The following is an 18,051-nucleotide window of genomic DNA, read 5'->3' as shown; positions in this document are numbered from 1 at the left end:
TTTTATATATATATCTCGGTCGATCATTCCCTTTGTTTTTTTGTGTTGATCCATCGACGACGAGGACCTCAAAAAATTAAATTAAGCGAGTGCTCTCAGTATGCACCACTTCATTGGAATGTAAACAAGTAAATAAATTGAAAATATTGGGTTTCTCTTCCACAAGTCAATGACAAAAAAAAGAAAGACATTTCACTTTGACTTTAAGCATAAGCTAAATTTACAATGTTTATCTCCAAATTTTAGGGACTATTTGTTTGACTTTGAATGAAATTTTTTAGCGTTGAATACTGAATTGTTTAACATTTAGTGTATTTATTTCTCATTTTTAAATAATTCAGTATTGATTGATTCAGTAAAACAATATTAAATGATTCAGTATCAAAGTACATTCTAATTGATTCAGAGTCATTATCAAATAGCATGTCATATTCAGAACTAATTCATACAGAGTCTCTAAATTATTCTACGTTTAATCATTTTGAAGTAAACAAATAGTCATTTCAATGGACACCCATCGAACTCCAGCAATGTCTTTCCCTCTCTTTCCTCTCGTTTCTTCTCTAATTTTGCTACTCTTCTTTAGCGACGCCCAAACCATCGTCGGAAATATAACAACTGGCGCTTCTCTTACTGCCACCGAGAACAACAACTCTTCAGGTGATTTTGTCACACCCCAATATGGGATTAGATTTCTTTCAATTTAAATATGTGAAATAATATGAAGTTGGTTTTCAATTAATTATTTTATCATATCATTATATTATTAAACAAATTGAGAATGATATAGTAGGTAGAAGTGGACAAATTGTTGGGTTGGCATTCCATGATTGAAAAAAAAATATTATACAAAATCAAACATGAAGACAAAAGTATGTGGAGTCTGACAAAGAAAGCAACCAAATGAAGTGAAGACTTTGTATCATATACGTGTAGCTTGTTGTGTTAATAATCTAAGGGTAAAAAGGGGCACGTAGAAGAGGAAAAATGATAAAGAAACCAAACCAATAATAATGGAACAGATAAATCCAAGCAGAGCTATGAGTGATGTGAATTTGTTTATTATTATTATTTTTATAATATGGAAAAATGGAGACCACAAGTGAGGGAAATCAATCAACCACTCCTTACCTATTCGATATCTTCTTTCTGTACAAATAAAAAAATGGCTTCAACCGAGAACGTTAGTTGCAGGCAATCAAATACCTCTCGGCTACAAGATTTGATGCCAAGTTCTTGGTGTATTTGGAAATGGGATGGTACAATCTTTTATACATGCACGTGTATTAACTCCATCAAAACATGAGAAAGCTAAAGTTGGCTTCTTAAATCGTTAAGCAACTTCGAAGGTTTCATCGAGTGGAAATTCCAGGTTCTAAAGAATCTCAACTATGAGTTGACCTCTTCAAATTCTTTGAGAAAGGAATATAGGTTCTTGGATGGGACGAGCAACATGCACGTTTAATTTTGATGGAGAAGATGATGAATTTTTGCAGAACATGAGTTCTCCGAGACTAAGCAATTCATTTGAAAAGAAAGCCGATGCCAACTGGGAAAGAAGAAATATGTTAATCCTATATCATGAAACATGCATCAGAAAAGGAAGCTATGGAGGGTTTCTAGCCAACGTCAATCTGTCGTAGCTAAGTCTGCCGCCCTTGGAGCTTCCTTAATTCAGAATCGGTCAAAGGGTCCAAACGATGCATCAATCACCAGAAGAATAAAAGAAAAAAATAGAAATTGTGAAGGTTGTGTGAAATGGAGAAGTGGTTTCATAATTACATTTGAAAATCACGTGTGTGTGGGGTGTTGAGATAGTAAGATGGACAAATCATAGTTTCAACCCTCTATGTTTGGTAAGGTTCTAACTTGTCCATCAGTTTTAATAAAATTTCAACCAAGTTATGATAGTTTAAATTAATTCAATCTAGTACATGATTTTAGTTTCTATATATTTTAACGACTATGAAAGTTTTAGTTTTATCATTTGGTTCCCGAACTATTAAATTAGTTTCTATTAATCATTTTTTATTATGAGGGGAATTATATTGGATTCAAGTTCGCGTATTTGATGGTCCGGGTTCGTGAGAGAAAAATTGGAATCTCGACCTTGTACCTCCCGATCCATCCGTATGCTTTGCTATGTATTCGAGACATTATGGACCGTGGAATTAAAGTTCGAGAACAAGCGAATGGAGTTTAAATGGTCGATCAGAATGACACGGAAATTGAGGTAATACTTTACTACCTCTTTATGCTTTATGGAACATGTTGATATTGGTAAATGCATGAATAAGATAACGTTGGTCACTTTTGTGGAGTTGAATAATTTATTCACTCGATATGAATGTAGTAGAAATTCCGTAACTGAATACGGATCGAATGACTAATATAAGAGATTGAGGAATTGTTAGAATTAAATTACAAGTTTGTGATAAGTGATAAAGAAATCAGCCCTGGATTTGTAACTTATATTTTATATCATCAAAGGTTAAATGTTAAAGGTACTTATATGAGAAATTATGAGAATATTTCGATTAGGTAAAATTACGAAATTACCCTTATGTTGGAAAATGACAAGAATTGTCCCTGGAAGTGGATTAGTAAATCTGAAAAGACATATTGATCTGATAAATTTATTGATGTGCATAAGAAATGTTAGTTTTACTTGGAAATTATGGATAACCGATTTTTAACCTCAATAGGGATTTTGCAAGATACTAGAAGTTTGTTAAGGAATCATTTCAAGATCAGAGAATGTTCGAGGAAACAACTAACCATAGGATCTTTAAATTATAAGTATGCTCGTTAAGAGTTAATACCGAAATCATCTGGTTAAGAAATTACGAAAATGCCCTTGAAAGGTAAAAATAGCTCGAGTTGACCCTGATGAGAAAGCTCTTAGAGGATTTGTACTTAACTCAATGAATTACGTATTTAATTGTTAAGATCCTGTCTTTGTACATAAAATTTCTGATAACCTATTGGTAACATCTGAGAAGACAATCGATCTGAAAATCTTCGAGTTAAGAATAAATTATCGAGGGTGCTCTTTTGTAAGAATTATTTGAAAGGTCTGGAATAAATGATAAGTTGGAATTAAATAATAAGACAGAATTGAAGGAAATAATTGAAATACACCGGATCTGTAAAATGACCAGAATACCCCTGTAATGAAAAAGACTCTAGAATATTACCAAACTCAGGAATGATTGGATATCCTCGAGCTCTGAAAAGAATGGAATAAAACTGGGCACCAGAATGACCAAAATACCCTTATGACCTAAAATTAGTAGAAGTGTTGGATTAATTAAGGAATCCAAATAAACATGGATATGGTACTGCTCTTAAAAGTTATGGATCACATATTAAGCCGAGCAATCAATGCTAGTGTATGTCAGTACCTGAATGTATAGATGTTACTTGAATGCGTGTTCGTCTTCTCAAGTGTGGTTCAATGATAATTTTAAAAGTACTCAACTCAACTCTAGGTCGCATTCGATAATAAGAAATGAATATTTGTTAGACAAATCAACCACGAAGACCAAATTAAATTAAACAGAAGTACAATATATATATGAAATTCAGAAACGTCTGGATTATCTGGAAAGCTCTGAAGTAATCGGGATAGACTTGACTGATAAACGAACTGAGTAACCTCAATGACTGAGGATTAAATAGGTGATTTGATGAGTTTGGGAACACTGTTGAACTTACATGATGAATTATCCTTATGGGTCATAAAACATGAATCAAGTACGTATGTATTTCCTGATATCGTTGAAATATAGAAATGAAATAAAGACTATTGAAAGATCTATTCAGCGATGATTACGAAGATGATTTATGGACAAGAATTTTGGTATTAAAGAGTAAATATTCTGAAAAGGCAGTAAATTGACGGGTCAACATGCATTAGTTCAGAGAGCTTGTTCAGTTCGAATTGTTCGATAAACCGATCGATTAACATGGATTGTAAATGTCTTGAAGCTTCGTTTCTCTTTTATTAGCTCAAATCACTCTGGGCATTCTGGAACTCTTTCCTGATGCACATGAATCATAGTGGAATTCTAAAGTATCAACTTTAAATGTCTGATTAGATCGGTTAATAATCGATTCTCTCCAAATAGGACCTTGTTCTTAGAATCCGATCAAAATTGCGAGCTTCATGTTATCCTTACCGATAATTACAAAATGCCTCTGAAAAATACTTGGATCCTAGTGTTCTCTAATTATTATTGAACTGTTTTATTGGTTTTAATATGAGGTACACTGAGTTCTTTGGTTACTGTTTTATTGATGCACCAATTTAATGTGATGATTTATGGAATTTGTGTCAGGGTGCAATTGAACTTTTGGATTGAATTACAATAGTATAGCTATGATCAAGCTAATAAACAGAATGAGCCTAATGTGACTCTTGGGGCCCCAAGATACATTAGGTTGGCTTCCCTTGCTGCGTGCTTAGGGTAAGCTATATGGACTTGGACTTACGGGCTTAAGGATACAAGCTATAAAGCTTATCATTAGGCTGGGTTTCTTTTTGTTGTGTGCTTAGAGTAAGCTATATGGAAAATAGTTTTGGAAATTATTACTGATGGTGTATAAGAAAAGAGTTTAAACTATGATTTTCAAAAGTTAAACTCTTTTATGAATTTATGAGATTTACTGGACTATGATTTTGTTTATTGTACCTATTATGATTTTATTGTATTGTTTGAACACATTAGACATCCTATTCGATATCCTAAAAACGTGATACTATGAATGCTTCCTATGAACTGAGATATTCATGGATTCTATTCGATGAACTACCAGTGGAACCTCAGATTATTCTGAAAATTTGTATATGTCTGATTCAATAAGAAAATTATGACTTTCCATTTATCTGCATGTCCTTTAGCATCATCAGGTAGTTCTGTATTACTGAGTTTTCCGAAGCTCACTCTATTACTCATCATTGCAAGTTAAAAGAATTGTATCAGTGCAGTTATCGATATCAATAAGGGAGTTCTTCCGGCGTTGCTTACAGAGTATGGTACATGTGATTAGGGGGCATGTAATTGTATTTTGTTTTATAAACTAGTATGAAAACATGTTTTATTTCCGAACAATGATAAATCAATTTGTTAGTTACATGTTTTAATAAAAGTTTTAAATTTTCTAAGATTTTTACAGTGGTTCACTCCGGTGGCCCTAATGTGACACTCCAGATCGGATCGGGTTATTCGCATCGGTTTGAGGGGGTTACATTTAGTGGTATCAGAGCTATGGTTTTAGTCAAAATTTTCATGATAGATCGGTCGGTCGAATGTTAAAATATGTCTAATCAGTACATGCCCCTAGACTACAATCGTACTTCTCTGAGCCGGAACTCCAAGGTTGAGTCTCTATCTGTAATGAACAAACTAAGTTTTCATCCATTAGGACTCTATCGTTTTATAAAGGAATACCAGTAACATCTGTCTAAACGCTGTAAAGTACCTCATGAGCCATGTGAGAGTTACTCATCTGAGAAATTTTGACCCGACTCCAGAAATTAAATTGGGATATGCTGCTGCACTATGAGCCTATTCTCATGACCAAGACTGAATTGATTACTCAAGGTCATTTTCATTCGGATTCTTTTATTGAAAAAAAAGAAGAAATGTTCTGATAAGAATGTATACTCAACCGGTTAAGGATTAGTGAAGGATCTGTATTTCTATAAATCTACTTGAAGATATGAAAAGAATTGATGGAAGTTTCATTTCTGCAATTCTGTGACATGAATGAATTTCGAGGACAAAATTATTTTAAGGAGGGGAGAATTGTCACACCCTAATATGGTGTTAGATTTCTTTCAATTTAAATATGTGAAATAATATGAAGTTGGTTTTCAATTAATTATTTTATCATATCATTATATTATTAAACAAATTGAGAATGATATAGTAGGTAGAAGTGGACAAATTGTTGGGTTGGCATTCCATGATTGAAAAAAAATATTATACAAAATCAAACATGAAGACAAAAGTATGTGGAATCTGACAAAGAAAGCAACCAAATGAAGTGAAGACTTTGTATCATATACGTGTAGCTTGTTGTGTTAATAATCTAAGGGTAAAAAGGGGCATGTAAAAGAGGAAAAATGATAAAGAAACCAAACCAATAATAATGGAACAGATAAATCCAAGCAGAGCTATGAGTGATGTGAATTTGTTTATTATTATTACTTTTATAATATGGAAAAATGGAGACCACAAGTGAGGGAAATCAATCAACCACTCCTTGCCTATTCGATATCTTCTTTCTGTACAAATAAAAAAATGGCTTCAACCGAGAACGTTAGTTGCAGGCAATCAAATACCTCTCGGCTACAAGATTTGGTGCCAGGTTGCTTGGTGTATTTGGAAATGGGATGGTACAATCTTTTATACATGCACGTGTATTAACTCCATCAAACATGAGAAAACTAAAGTTGGCTTCTTAAATCGTTAAGCAACTTCGAAGGTTTCATCGAGTGGAAATTCCAGGTTCTAAAGAATCTCAACTATGAGTTGACCTCTTCAAATTCTTTGAGAAAGGAATATAGGTTCTTGGATGGGACGAGCAACAGGCACGTTTAATTTTGATGGAGAAGATGATGAATTTTTGCAGAACATGAGTTCTCCGAGACTGAGCAATTTATTTGAAAAGAAAGCCGATGCTAACTGGGATAGAAGAAATATGTTAATCCTATATCATGAAACATGCATCAGAAAAGGAAGCTATGGAGGGTTTCTAGCCAACGTCAATCTGTCGTAGCTAAGTCTGCCGCCCTTGGAGCTTCCTCAATTCAGAATCGGTCAAAGGGTCCAAACGATGCATCAATCACCAGAAGAATAAAAGAAAAAAATAGAAATTGTGAAGGTTGCGTGAAATAGAGAAGTGGTTTCATAATTACATTTGAAAATCACGTGTGTGTGGGGTGTTGAGATAGTAAGATGGACAAATCATAGTTTCAACCCTCTATGTTTGGTAAGGTTCTAACTTGTCCATCAGTTTTAATAAAATTTCAACCAAGTTATGATAGTTTAAATTAATTCAATCTAATACATGATTTTAGTTTTTATATATTTTAACGACTATGAAAGTTTTAGTTTTATCATTTGGTTCCCGATCTATTAAATTAGTTTCTATTAATTATTTTTTATTATGAGGGGAATTATATTGGATTCAAGTTTGCGTATTTGATGGTCCGGGTTCGTGAGAGAAAAATTGGAATCTCGACCTTGTACCTCCCGATCCATCCGTATGCTTTGATATGTATTCGAGACATTATGGACCGTGGAATTAAAGTTCGAGAACAAGCGAATGGAGTTTAAATGGTCGATCAAATGACACGGAAATTGAGGTAATACTTTACTACCTCTTTATGCTTTATGGAACATGTTGATATTGGTAAATGCATGAATAAGATAACGTTGTCACTTTTGTGGAGTTGAATAATTTATTCACTCGAGGGTAGAAATTCCGTAACTGAATACGGATCGAATGACTAATATAAGAGATTGAGGAATTGTTAGAATTAAATTACAAGTTTGTGATAAGTGATAAAGAAATCAGCCCTGGATTTGTAACTTATATTTTATATCATCAAAGGTTAAATGTTAAAGGTACTTATATGAGAAATTATGAGAATATTTCGATTAGGTAAAATTACGAAATTACCCTTATGTTGGAAAATGACAAGAATTGTCCCTAGAAGTGGATTAGTAAATCTGAAAAGACATATTGATCTGATAAATTTATTGATGTGCATAAGAAATGTTAGTTTTACTTGAAAATTATGGATAGCCGGTTTTTAACCTCAATAGGGATTTTGCAAGATACTAGAAGTTTGTTAAAGTATCATTTCAAGATCAGAGAATGTTCGAGGAAACAACTAACCATAGGATCTTTAAATTATAAGTATGCTCGTTAAGAGTTAATACCGAAATCATCTGGTTAAGAAATTACGAAAATGCCCTTGAAAGGTAAAAATAGCTCGAGTTGACCCTGAATGAGAAAGCTCTTAGAGGATTTATACTTAACTCAATGAATTACGTATTTAATTGTTAAGATCCTGTCTTTGTACATAAAATTTCTGATAACCTAGTGGTAACATCTGAGAAGACAATCGATCTGAAAATCTTCGAGTTAAGAATAAATTATCGAGGGTGCTCTTTTGTAAGAATTATTTGAAAGGTCTGGAATAAATGATAAGTTGGAATTAAATAATAAGACAGAATTAAAGGAAATAATTGAAATACACCGGATCTGTAAAATGACCAGAATACCCCTGTAATGAAAAAGACTCTAGAATATTACCAAGCTCAGGAATGATTGGATATCCTCGAGCTCTGAAAAGAATGGAATAAAACTGGGCACCAGAATGACCAAAATACCCTTATGACCTAAAATTAGTAGAAGTGTTGGATTAATTAAGGAATCCAAATAAACACATGGATATGGTACTGCTCTTAAAAGTTATGGATCACATATTAAGCCGAGCAATCAATGCTAGTGTATATGTCAGTACCTGAAATGTATAGATGTTACTTGAATGCGTGTTCGTCTTCTCAAGTGTGGTTCAATGATAATTTTAAAAGTACCCAACTCAACTCTAAGTCGCATTCGATAATAAGAAATGAATATTTGTTAGACAAATCAACCACGAAGACCAAATTAAATTAAACGGAAGTACAATATATATATGAAATTCAAAAACGTCTGGATTATCTGGAAAGCTCTGAAGTAATCGGGATAGACTTGACTGATAAAACGAACTGAGTAACCTCAATGACTGAGGATTAAATAGGTGATTTGATGAGTTTGGGAACACTGTTGAACTTACATGATGAATTATCCTTATGGGTCATAAAACATGAATCAAGTACGTATGTATTTCCTGATATCGTTGAAATATGGAAATGAAATAAAGACTATTGGAAGATCTATTCAGCGATGATTACGAAGATGATTTATGGACAAGAATTTTGGTATTAAAGAGTAAATACTCTGAAAAGGCAGTAAATTGACGGGTCAACATGCATTAGTTCAGAGAGCTTGTTCAGTTCGAATTGTTTGATAAACCGATCGATTAACATGGATTGTAAATGTCTTGAAGCTTCGTTTCTCCTTTATTAGCTCAAATCACTCTGGGCATTCTGGAACTCTTTCCTGATGCACATGAATCATAGTGGAATTCTAAAGTATCAACTTTAAATGTCTGATTAGATCGGTTAATAATCGATTCTCTCCAATAGGACCTTGTTCTTAGAATCCGATCAAATTGCACGAGCTTCATGTTATCCTTACCGATAATTACAAAATGCCTCTCTGAAAAATACTTGGATCCTCTAGTGTGTTCCCTAATTATTATTGAACTGTTTTATTGGTTTTAATATGAGGTACACTGAGTTCTTTGGTTACTGTTTTATTGATGCACCAATTTAATGTGATGATTTATGGAATTTGTGTCAGGGTGTAATTGAACTTTTGGATTGAATTACAAGAGTATAGCTATGATCAAGCTAATAAACAGAATGAGCCAAATGTAACTCTTGGGGCCCCAAGATACATTAGGTTGGCTTCCCTTGCTGCGTGCTTAGGGTAAGCTATATGGACTTGGACTTACGGGCTTAAGGATACAAGCTCTAAAGCTTATCATTAGGTTAGGTTTCTTTTTGTTGTGTGCTTAGAGTAAGCTATATGGAAAATAGTTTTGGAAATTATTACTGATGGTGTACAAGAAAAGAGTTTAAACTATGATTTTCAAAAGTTAAACTCTTTTATGAATTTATGAGATTTACTGGACTATGATTTGTTTATTGTACCTATTATGATTTTATTGTATTGTTGGAACACATTAGACATCCTATTCGATATCCTAAAAACGTGATACTATGAATGCTTCCTATAAACTGAGATATTCATGGATTCTATTCGATGAACTACCAGTGGAACCTCAGATTATTCTGAAAATTTGTATATGTCTGATTCAATAAGAAAATTATGACTTTCCATTTATCTGCATGTCCTTTAGCATCATCAGGTAGTTCTGTATTACTGAGCTTTCCGAAACTCACTATATTACTCATAATTGCAAGTTAAAAGAATTGTATCAGTGCAGTTATCGATATCAATAAGGGAGTTCTTCCGGCGTTGCTTACAGAGTATGGTACATGTGATTAGGGGGCATGTAATTGTATTTTGTTTTATATACGAGTATGAAAATATGTTTTATTTCCGAACAATGATAAATCAATTTGTTAGTTACATGTTTTAATAAAAGTTTTAAATTTTCTAAGATTTTTACAGTGGTTCACTCCGGTGGCCCTAATGTGACACTCCAGATCGGATCGGGTTATTCGCATCGGTTTGAGGGGGTTACATTTAGTGGTATCAGAGCTATGGTTTTAGTCAAAATTTTCATGATAGATCGGCGGTCGAATGTTAAAATATGTCTAATCAGTACATGCCCCTAGACTACAATCGTATTCTCTGAGCCGGAACTCCAAGGTTGAGTCTCTATCTGTAATGAACAAGCTAAGTTTTCATCCATTAGGACTCTATCGTTTTATAAAGGAATACCAGTAACATCTGTCTAAACGCTGTAAAGTACCTCATGAGCCATGTGAGAGTTACTCATCTGAGAAATTTTGACCCGACTCCAGAAATTAAATTGGGATATGCTGCTGCACTATGAGCCTATTCTCATGACCAAGACTGAATTGATTACTCAAGGTCATTTTCATTCGGATTCTTTTATTGAAAAAAAAGAAATGTTCTGATAAGAATGTATACTCAACCGGTTAAGGATTAGTGAAGGATCTGTATTTCTATAAATCTACTTGAAGATGCTGCTGCACTATGACCTATTCTCATGACCAAGACTGAATTGATTACTCAAGGTCATTTTCATTCGGATTCTTTTATTGAAAAAAAGAAATGTTCTGAAGAATGTATACTCAACCGGTTAAGGATTAGTGAGGATGTATTTCTAAATCTACTTGAAGATATGAAAAGAATTGATGGAAGTTTCATTTCTGCAATTCTGTGACATGAATGAATTTCGAGGACAAAATTATTTTAAGGAGGGGAGAATTGTCACACCCTAATATGGTGTTAGATTTCTTTCAATTTAAATATGTGAAATAATATGAAGTTGGTTTTCAATTAATTATTTTATCATCATTATATTATTAAACAAATTGAGAATGATATAGTAGGTAGAAGTGGACAAATTGTTGGGTTGGCATTCCATGATTGAAAAAAATATTATACAAAATCAAACATGAAGACAAAAGTATGTGGAATCTGACAAAGAAAGCACCAAATGAGTGAAGACTTTGTATCATATACTGTAGCTTGTTGTGTTTAATAATCTAAGGGTAAAAGGGCATGTAAAGAGGAAAAATGATAAAGAAACCAACCAATAATAATGGAACAGATAAATCCAAGCAAGCTATGAGTGATGAATTTGTTTATTATTATTACTTTTATAATATGGAAAAATGGACCAGTGAGGGAAATCAATCAACCACTCCTTGCCTATTCGATATCTTCTTTCTGTACAAATAAAATGGCTTCAACCGAGACGTTAGTTGCAGGCAATCAATACCTCTCGGCTACAAGATTTGGTGCCAGGTTGCTTGGTGTATTGGAAATGGGATGGTACAATCTTTTACATGCACGTGTATTAACTCCATCAAACATGAGAAAACTAAAGTTGGCTTCTTAAATCGTTAAGCAACTTCGAAGGTTTCATCGAGTGGAAATTCCAGGTTCTAAAGAATCTCAACTATGATTGACCTCTTCAAATTCTTTGAGAAAGGAATATAGGTTCTTGGATGGGACGAGCAACAGGCACGTTTAATTTTGATGGAGAAGATGATGAATTTTTGCAGAACATGAGTTCTCCGAGACTGAGCAATTTATTTGAAAAGAAAGCCGATGCTAACTGGGATAGAAGAAATATGTTAATCCTATATCATGAAACATGCATCAGAAAAGGAAGCTATGGAGGGTTTCTAGCCAACGTCAATCTGTCGTAGCTAAGTCTGCCGCCCTTGGAGCTTCCTCAATTCAGATCGGTCAAGGGTCCAAACGATGCATCAATCACCAGAAGAATAAAAAAAAATAGAAATTGTGAAGGTTGCGTGAAATAGAGAAGTGGTTTCATAATTACATTTGAAAATCACGTGTGTGTGGGGTGTTGAGATAGTAAGATGGACAAATCATAGTTTCAACCCTCTATGTTTGGTAAGGTTCTAACTTGTCCATCAGTTTTAATAAAATTTCAACCAATTTATGATAGTTTAAATTAATTCAATCTAATACATGATTTTAGTTTTTATATATTTTAACGACTATGAAAGTTTTAGTTTTATCATTTGGTTCCCGATCTATTAAATTAGTTTCTATTAATCATTTTTTTATGGAGGGGAATATATTGGATTCAAGTTTGCGTATTTGATGGTCCGGGTTCGTGAGAGAAAATTGGAATCTCGACCTTGTACCTCCCGATCCATCCGTATGCTTTGCTATGTATTCGAGACATTATGGACCGTGGAATTAAAGTTCGAGAACAAGCGAATGGAGTTTAAATGGTCGATCAGAATGACACGGAAATTGAGGTAATACTTTACTACCTCTTTATGCTTTATGGAACATGTTGATATTGGTAAATGCATGAATAAGATAACGTTGGTCACTTTTGTGGAGTTGAATAATTTATTCACTCGATATGAATGTGGTAGAAATTCCGTAACTGAATACGGATCGAATGACTAATATAAGAGATTGAGGAATTGTTAGAATTAAATTACAAGTTTGTGATAAGTGATAAAGAAATCAGCCCTGGATTTGTAACTTATATTTTATATCATCAAAGGTTAAATGTTAAAGGTACTTATATGAAATTATGAGAATATTTCGATTAGTTAAATGTTAAAGGTACTTATGAGAAATTATGAGAATATTTCGATTAGGTAAAATTACGAAATTACCCTTATGTTGGAAATGACAAGAATTGTCCCTGAAGTGGATTAGTAAATCTGAAAAGACATATTGATCTGATAAATTTATTGATGTGCATAAGAAATGTGAATGTTCGAGGAAACAACTAACCATAGGATCTTTAAATTATAAGTATGCTCGTTAAGAGTTAATACCGAATCATCTGGTTAAGAAATTACGAAAATGCCCTTGAAAGGTAAAAATAGCTCGAGTTAACCCTGAATGAGAAAGTTCTTGGAGGATTTGTACTTAACTCAATGAATTACGTATTTAATTGTTAAGATCCTGTCTTTGTACATAAAATTTCTGATAACCTATTGGTAACATCTGAGAAGACAATCGATCTGAAAATCTTCGAGTTAAATAAATTATCGAGGGTGCTCTTTTGTAAGAATTATTTGAAAGGTCTGAATAAATGATAAGTTGTAATTAAATAATAAGACAGAATTGAATGAAATAATTGAAATACACCGGATCTGTAAAATGACCAGAATACCCCTGTAATGAAAAAGACTCTAGAATATTACCAAGCTCAGGAATGATTGGATATCCTCGAGCTCTGAAAATATGGAATAAAAATGGGCACCAGAATGACCAAAACCCTTATGACCTAAAATTAGTAGAAGTGTTGGATTAATTAAGGAATCCAAATAAACATGGATATGGTACTGCTCTTAAAAGTTATGGATCACATATTAAGCCGAACAATCAATGCTAGTGTATATGTCAGTACCTGAAATGTATAAATGTTACTTGAATGCGTGTTCGTCTTCTCAAGTGTGGTTCAATGATAATTTTAAAAGTACTCAGCTCAACTCAACTCTAGGTCGCATTCGATAATAAGAAATGAATATTTGTTAGACAAATCAACCACGAAGACTAAATTAAATTAAACGGTAGTACAATATATATATCAAATTCAGAATCGTTTGGATTATCTGGAAAACTCTGAAGTAATCGGGATAGACTTGACTAATAAACAAACTGAGTAACCTCAATGACTGAGGAACCTCAATGACTGAGGATTAATAGGTGATTGATGAGTTTGGGAACACTGTGAACTTACATGATGAATTATCTTTATGGGTCATAAAACATGAATCAGTACGTATGTATTTCCTGATATCGTTGAAATATGGAAATGAAATAAAGACTATTGGAAGATCTATTCAGCGATGATTACGAGATGATTTATGACAAGAATTTTGTTATTAAAGAGTAAATACTCTGAAAAGGCAGTAAATTGACGGGTCAACATGCATTAGTTCAGAGAGCTTGTTCAGTTCGAATTGTTCGTAAACCGATCGATTAACATGGATTGTAAATGTCTTGAAGCTTCGTTTCTCCTTTATTAGCTCAATCACTCGGGCATTCTGGAACTCTTTCCTGATGCACATGAATCATAGTGGAATTCTAAAGTATCAACTTTAAATGTGATTAGATCGGTAATAATCGATTCTCTCCAATAGGACCTTGTTCTTAGAATCCGATCAATTGCACGAGCTTCATGTTATCCTTACTGATAATTACAAAATGCCTCTGAAAAATACTTGGATCCTCTAGTGTGTTTCCTAATTATTATTGAACTGTTTTATTGGTTTTAATATGAGGTACACTGAGTTCTTTGGTTACTGTTTTATTGATGCACCAATTAATGTGATGATTTATGGAATTTGTGTCAGGTGCATTGAACTTTTGGATTGAGTTACAATGTATAGCTCTGATCAAGCTAATAAACAGAATGACCTAATGTGACTCTTGGGCCCCAAGATACATTAGGTTGGCCCCTTGCTGCGTGCTTAGGGTAAGCTATATGGACTTGGACTTATGGGCTTAAGGATACAAGCTCTAAGCTATCATTAGGTTGGTTTTTTTTTGTTGTGTGCTTAGAGTAAGTATATGAAAATAGTTTGAAAATTATTACTGATGGTGTACAAGAAAAGAGTTTAAACTATGATTTTCAAAAGTTAAACTCTTTTATGAATTTATGAGATTTACTGGACTATGATTTGTTTATTGTACATATTATGATTTTATTGTATTGTTTGAACACACTAGACATCCCATTCGATATCCTAAAAACGTGATACTATGAATGCTTCCTATGAACTGAGATATTCATGGATTCTATTCGATGAACTACCAGTGGAACCTCAGATTATTCTGAAAATTTGTATACGTCTGATTCAATAAGAAAATTATGACTTCCATTTATCTGCATGTCCTTTAGCATCATCAGGTAGTTCTGTATTACTGAGCTTTCCGAAGCTCACTCTATTACTCATCATTGCAGGTTAAAAGAATTGTATAAGTGTAGTTATCGATAATAATAAGAGAGTTCTTCCGGCGTTGCTTACAGAGTATGGTACATGTGATTAGGGGGCATGTAATTGTATTTTGTTTTATATACGAGTATGAAAACATGTTTTATTTCCGAACAATGATAAATCAATTTGTTAGTTATATGTTTTAATAAAAGTTTTAAATTTTCTGAGATTTTTATAGTGGGTCACTCCGGTGGCCCTAATGTGATACTCTAGATCGGATCGTATTATCTACATCGGTTTGAGGGGTTACAGATTTCGCCTTCGGTTTCCACCAGTTAAACACCAACCAAAACCTCTTCTTGCTCGCCATTTGGTACGACAAAATCCCAGAAAAAAACTCTAGTTTGGTACGCCAATGGCGACAACCCTGCACCCCGTGGATCGAAATTACAACTTTACGCTGATAAAGGGCTTGTACTTACTTCCCCCCCAAGGTGAACAGCTATGGAGTTCAGGGATCAGAGATGGAGCTCTTGTTAATGGCGGTTTAATGGATGATAATGGGAATTTCATGGTTTTAGGAAGCAATTCCACGCTTTGGGAAAGCTTTAAATTTCCTGTTGATACTATTTTGCCGACGCAGATTTTGGATAAAGGGATGGTGGTTTCAGCTAAGCAATCGGAGACCAGTTTTTCCATTGGGAGATATATATTGGTGTTTCAATGTGATGGTAATCTTGTTTCAACGACAATAAACTTGCTTAGTGATCATCTTAATGAGCCTTACTATTCAACTGGTACGGCTGCTGGTGTTTCATCGAGTCCTGGTGTCCAGTTTGTTTTCAATGAATCAGGGTACTTTTTGGTTTCCCGAGAAAATGGAGAAATTTACCTTTTGACACAGAGAATAACAGCCTCGGCTAAAGATTTTTATTTCCGAGCAACTATTGGTTTCGACGGCGTTTTTGCGCATTATTTGCATCCGAAATCGGCTTCGAATGACAGTGATGCGAAGTGGACTAGTGTCTGGTTCGTGCCGGATAATATCTACTCGGCGAGTTTGGTCAGTGCGAGTAGTGGTGTGTGTGGTTTCAGTAGTATTTGCAGTCTTGGTGGCGGCGGAAGGCCTACATTTGCGTGTCCGAAGGGATATACATTAATCAATCTGAATGACGAATACAGTGACTGTAAGCCGAATTCGACTCTCAGCTGTGGTGATGAACCATCAGGAGTACCTGTTGAAGACTTGTATGACTTTGAAGAGCTTATAAACGTGGACTGGCCATTAGCTGATTATGCACTCTTGGAGCCTTTTACTGAAAATCAATGTCGAAATTCTTGCTTGCATGATTGTATGTGCTCCGTAGCGATCTTCAGACTTGGTGATAAGTGTTGGAAGAAGAAGCTGCCATTGTCGAACGGACGAGTCGATCCTGGTCTTAACGGAGGAAAGGCTCTTCTCAAAGTGCGGAAAGACCCTTATATTCCATGTCAAGGAAATAAGAACAAGAGAGAACTTTGATCTTTGCATTTTCAGGACTTTTAGGTAGCTTTGTATTCATCAACGGCATTTTGATTGCTGCAATTTGTGTCGGATTTTACTTGATCAACCGAAAGAAACTCGAAACATTGCCCTCAATTGAAGGTGTTTTTGAAACGAATTTGCGTTGCTTTACTTACAAAGAGCTTGTTCATGCCACAAGTGAGTTCAAAGAAGAGTTGTGAAGGGGTGCATTTGGGGTTGTTTACAAAGGGTCACTGCAATTTCAAACAAGTTCTACAATTCAAGTTGCAGTGAAACGGTTGAACACTACGGTGCGCGATAGCGAGAAGGAATTCAAGGCCGAAGTGAACGTAATTGGCCGTACTCATCACAAGAACCTCGTTCGATTGCTTGGATTCTGCGACAAATGAGATCATAAGTTATTGGTTTATGAGTATTTGAGCAATGGCACATTAGCAAGCTTCCTGTTCGGTGACCCGAAACCGAGTTGGAACCAGAGGGCTCAAATTGCTTTCGGGATCGCAAGGGGACTCCAATATCTACACGAAGAATGCAGCACACAGATTATTCATTGTGACATAAAGCCCCAGAACATCCTGCTAGACGAGCAGAACAATGCAAGAATTGCAGATTTCGGATTGGCAAAGCTTTTGTTGTTGAATCAGAGCCATACCAATACCGCCATCCGAGGCACGAAAGGATATGTTGCTCCAGAATGGTTTCGGAACCTCCCGGTAACCGTAAAAGTCGATGTTTATAGCTTCGGACTGCTGTTTCTAGAAATCATATGTTGCAGAAGAAACGTAGACATGGATAGCAGCATAAAAGAGACGACTATATTAACGGAATGGGCTTACGACTGCTACTGCCATGGCGCATTCGACAAACTGGTCCGGAATGAGGCCGACACCATGAACAACATAGGAACGGTCTAGAGGTTCGTGCAAGTTGCCATCTGGTGCATCCAAGAAGACCCTGCACTGAGACCTACCATGAAAATGGTCACACGGATGCTTGAAGGAGTTCTAGAAGTGCCAATTCCGCCATGTCCATGTCCATGTCCATGTCCGTATACTATAACTGTTTGAAACGCTGGTTTTTTATTTATGGATTATTATATATTTCGGTTTATTTGATAATCTCTCGTCGGTTTGCTCGATTGGTTATATTCAAACCGAATAAATAAATAAAATCTAAACTAATATATATACCGATGTCAAATCCAAATACCTAATTAGAGATCGCATGCGTAGGCTT

General features: G+C 34.6%; 1 protein-coding gene across 1 annotated transcript; it reads left to right on the top strand.

The window, feature by feature from the left end:
- Positions 1-562: 562 nt before the first annotated feature.
- On the top strand, positions 563-17,729 carry LOC120189358 (G-type lectin S-receptor-like serine/threonine-protein kinase LECRK3). The gene is made up of 4 exons (XM_039192661.1): positions 563-660; positions 15,594-16,726; positions 16,828-16,992; positions 17,251-17,729. The coding sequence occupies exons 2-4, from the start codon at positions 15,706-15,708 to the stop codon at positions 17,727-17,729; spliced, it is 1,665 nt and encodes a 554-aa protein (XP_039048592.1). The 5' UTR covers positions 563-660; positions 15,594-15,705.
- Positions 17,730-18,051: the final 322 nt, after the last annotated feature.

Source organism: Hibiscus syriacus, unplaced genomic scaffold (genome assembly GCF_006381635.1).
Source record: "Hibiscus syriacus cultivar Baekdansim isolate YM2019G1 unplaced genomic scaffold, ASM638163v2 tig00116954_pilon, whole genome shotgun sequence".
Classification (NCBI taxonomy): domain Eukaryota; kingdom Viridiplantae; phylum Streptophyta; class Magnoliopsida; order Malvales; family Malvaceae; genus Hibiscus; species Hibiscus syriacus.
This window is presented reverse-complemented; position numbering and strand designations above follow the sequence as displayed.